The following is a 4183-nucleotide window of genomic DNA, read 5'->3' as shown; positions in this document are numbered from 1 at the left end:
TGGCCGGGCAAGGTTCATGACGCTCGTGTTTTCAGGAACTCTGGTCTGTTTAGACGGCTGCAACAAGGTATTTACTTCCCGGACCACAAAATAACTGTTGGGGATGTGGAGATGCCTATAGTCATCCTCGGGGACCCAGCCTACCCGCTAATGCCCTGGCTCATGAAGCCCTATACTGGCGCCCTGGACACTGAAAAAGAACTCTTCAACTACCGGCTGAGCAAGTGCAGAATGGTGGTGGAGTGTGCTTTTGGCCGTCTCAAGGGGAGATGGAGAAGCTTACTGACTCGCTGTGATCTCAGCGAAACCAATATCCCCATTGTTATAGCAGCTTGCTGTGTGCTCCACAATCTCTGTGAGAGCAAGGGGGAGACCTTTATGGCGGGGTGGGAGGTTGAGGAAAATAGCCTGGCTGCTGATTACTCACAGCCAGACAGCCGGGCGATTAGAAGAGACCAGCGGGAAGCGCTGTGCATCCGGGAGGCTTTGAAAGCAAAGTTCCTGAGTGAGCAGGGTAACCTGTGACTTTAAAGTTTGTGTACTGAGAAGCTAAACCTGCCCCCGTTTCTTTACCCAGTTAATGTTGACTATCCTATCCAGTTACATACCCCCTTCATCCCCCTTCCAACACACGTTTCGAAATAAAAATAGTTCAACTTTGTCAAAGCACACCGTTTTCTTTAATACTGTTTTCGCGGGAATTTTTTAAAACTGGGACGCAGACTGTGGTGAGGAGTGGGTGTAGTGTAGTGACGCGAATGCAGCTTCTAAACTCAAGGATTGACAGGCTCCGCTGCGGTGGGATGGTTGTTTCAACGGAGCCTGTCACCCCTCCTGAGCGGGACTGTGTGTATGGGGGGGTCTATGTGACTTTGTGGCAGGGGGAGGACGGTTACAGATCCCCTGCTGTGTGGCTCTGTGATCCTGCCTAAGGACCGCCGCTGAAGATCTGTAACTGCCCTCCCCTGCCACAAAGTCACAGAGCAACCCACCCCCCACCACATAACATGAAAACAACCTCCCAGACTAACCAGGGTAACTAGTCACTGCATCACTGCACTGTGTATGTGCCCTGCTGCTGTGCCTGCCCCCGACTATGTACCCTGCCAAAGGTGACTGTCCTGTCTGATTACCAACCCCCTTTCCCATCCTCCTCCAAAAGAACATGATTGAAACAGTAGTTTACAGAAACGTATTTTTTATTATCAACTACACATGGCATTGGGAGGTGAAACTTGGACGGGGGCTTGTGTCAGGCGGGAAGGAAAGAACTTTTCAAATTTTGGGAAATGAGAGCCTTCTGCTACTAGAGCTCTCTGCAGGGGTGGAGTGAGACTTAGCAGGGACTCTGCCGCCTCTCCTTCTTTGCACTTTGGGTGAGGTGGGTATGGGACTTGGTGGCAGGGGAGGGCGGTTAGAGATGGACTGCAGCGGGGCTCTGTCCTCCTGCCTCCGTTCCTGCAGAACATCCACAAGGCGCCGGAGCGTGTCCGTTTGCTCCCTCAGTAGTCCAAGCAGCGTTTGAGTCGCCTGCTGGTCTTCCTGCCGCCACCTCTCCTCCCGATCCATGTTGGCTTGGTGCATTCGGGTCAAGTTCTCCCGCCACTGGGTCTGCTGTGCTGCCTGGGCTTGGAAACAGGCCATAAGCTCAGAGAACATGTCCTCCCATGTCCTCTTCTTCCTACGCCTAATCCGCGCTAGCCTCTGGGAGTGTGATGCCAGGCTAGGTTGTGAGACAGTCGCAGATGGGGCTGTGGAAATGGGAAAAAGGGAGTGAATTCCTCAGAAAGAAAAATGTAGTTGTGAACAAAGAACATAGTCTTTCTCTGTGAACAAGACCATGCACAGCACCTATCACATGCGCACTCAGCACAAGGTCAAATTTTCGGCCTTCGCATTCAGTGCCTGGGGTCTTGCACAGCACATTTGAGAAGCGGGGCAGCACAACGGAATTTCTGTTGCAGGCAGACATGGTAAGCCGTACACTTGTGGCAGTTTAAAACTTTTATATTACCACTGGCCTCATTTCACATTTAAAGCTATGTCAGTTCCTGCAGCCAGCAATCCGGCAAGCGGGAACTCTGCCCCTGTCCCACCCCCTCGCGGCTGTCCCCGGGAACGATCCCTTTCGGCTGCCCCTCTCCCACCTCCACCGCGTGGCTACAAACCAGCGGTTACAGTTCTGTCAAGGAACGGGAAAGCAGTCCCAACACTAACATTCCCCTACCTAATTAAAAGCAGGTCACCATGGGCGACATCACCCTGATGAGGATCTCTGAGAGCGACAGACAGAGAATGCTCCGGGAAAGCCTCCAAAGACCAGGGCCGTATGCCGCCCTGCTGTGCAGAGCAATGATTCCCGAGTACGTGATAGTCTCGTGGCGCGGCAACGTGTCGTACTTCGGAGGACCCAATAAGGCCGCTCTCCCCAGGAACCTCCTGCAACGGCTTTCAAATTACCTCCAGGAGAGCTTCATCGAGATATCCCAGGAGGATTACTGCTCTATCCCCGGACATATAGACCGCATTTTACTGTAGCTGCAGTAGCAGGGACTAAACAGTAGAGCGGCTTGTGCAGGACAATCACTGAAAACCGGACATTGCTAGATTTTTTTTCAAAACTTGCACTGCCCATGACTAAACCGTTAAGCGCATAGGGCACACTAATCATGAACAACCCATTCTTGTAATTGTTAATATTCCTGTTTTGTTAAAAATAAATGTTTAGATGTTTACAACACTTACTGGCTGATCCTTCACCAGATTCTGTGTCCGGGGTAACGGCTGGGGACGCTTCGTAGGGGATCTCTGTAAGGGTGATGAAGAGATCCTGGCTGTCGGGGAAATCAGCGTTGTGAGAGCTGCCGACTGCCTCGCCCTCCTCATCTCCTTCCTCATCTTCCCCGTCCCCTAACATGTCGGAGGAACCGGCCGTGGACACTATCCCATCCTCAGAGTCCACGGTCACTGGTGGGGTAGTGGTGGCGGCCGCACCGAGGATGGAATGCAGTGCCTCGTAGAAACGGGATGTCTGGGGATGGGATCCGGAGCGTCCGTTTGCCTCTTTGGTCTTCTGGTAGCCTTGTCTCAGCTCCTTGATTTTCACGCGGCACTGCGTTGCATCCCGGCTGTATCCTCTCTCTGCCATGTCTTTAGAGATCTTCTCGTAGATCTTTGCATTCCGTCTTTTGGATCGCAGCTCGGAAAGCACGGACTCATCGCCCCACACAGCGATGAGATCCAAGACTTCACGATCAGTCCATGCTGGGGCCCTCTTTCTATTCACAGACTGCACGGCCATCACTGCTGGAGAGCTCTGCATCGTTGCCAGTGCTGCTGTGCTCGCCACGATGTCCAGACAGGAAATGAGATTCAAACTGGCCAGACAGGAAAAGGAATTCCAATTCAAATTTTCCCGGGGCTTTTCCTGTGTGGCTGGTCAGAGCATCCGAGCTCGCACTGCTGTCCAGAGCGTCAACAGAGTGGTGCACTGTGGGATAGCTCCCGGAGCTATTAGCGTCGATTTCCATCCACACCTAGCCTAATTCGACATGGCCATGTCGAATTTGGCGCTACTCCCCTCGTCGGGGAGGAGTACAGAAGTCGAATTAAAGAGACCTCTATGTCGAACTAAATAGCATCGCAGTGTGGACGGGTGCAGGGTTAATTCGATGTAACGGCGCTAACTTCGACATAAACGCCTAGTGTAGACCAGGCCTCAGAACCAGCTGAAGGGGACATTAAACAATGGGGCATTGCGCTAGTCCTCCATCTAACACAGTTACCAACTTGAGCTGTTTAGCTTACTCAGTAGCAGATCTTGAAAGCTCTTACTAAGTTTGATATTAACTGAGGTATTTATATAAAGTATTAGAAATATTAATCATTCGAATCCTCCAAATGTACCTTTCCTCCTCCCATGGTTTTAGAAAGGAAAACAGCAAAACACAGCAGCAAGCATGTTGTAGCTGGGTTTGGGTCTTTAAAGTCAAATGACCATTCCATGCCCACTCTTGGCTTATATGGGTGCATTTGGATCCTTTAAGTCTGTTTAAGTCTAGCCTGTAGAGTATGAATGTGTTTACCTAGTATTTCTGTGACCCTAGCCTGTAAGATGTGTGTGTGTGTGTGTGTGTGTGTCTGGGTAAGAGAGGCATATTTATCTCACTTCAACCTGTAGGGG

General features: G+C 51.2%; 1 protein-coding gene across 1 annotated transcript; it reads right to left on the bottom strand.

Moving 5' to 3' along the window:
* Positions 1-918: 918 nt before the first annotated feature.
* LOC135973944 (uncharacterized) lies at positions 919-3717 on the bottom strand. Its single transcript, XM_065559515.1, has 2 exons — positions 2746-3717; positions 919-1751 (listed from the first exon to the last, which is right to left on the bottom strand). Exons 1-2 carry the CDS (start codon positions 3320-3322, stop codon positions 1276-1278), a joined length of 1053 nt encoding a protein of 350 aa, XP_065415587.1. The 5' UTR covers positions 3323-3717; the 3' UTR covers positions 919-1275.
* Positions 3718-4183: the final 466 nt, after the last annotated feature.

This window comes from Chrysemys picta, chromosome 10 (genome assembly GCF_011386835.1).
Source record: "Chrysemys picta bellii isolate R12L10 chromosome 10, ASM1138683v2, whole genome shotgun sequence".
Classification (NCBI taxonomy): domain Eukaryota; kingdom Metazoa; phylum Chordata; order Testudines; family Emydidae; genus Chrysemys; species Chrysemys picta.
Note: the sequence above shows the minus strand (reverse complement) of the source record. Positions and strands in the feature narration are given on the sequence as shown.

Bases quoted from the DNA above. Each gene is read 5' to 3' on its own strand.
- LOC135973944 (XM_065559515.1), bottom strand. From the start codon at position 3,322: ATGCAGAGCTCTCCAGCAGTGATGGCCGTGCAGTCTGTGAATAGAAAG. The intron at 1,752-2,745 runs GTAAGTGTTGTA...CCATTTCCACAG, and splicing joins ATCTGGTGAAGGATCAGCCA to CCCCATCTGCGACTGTCTCA.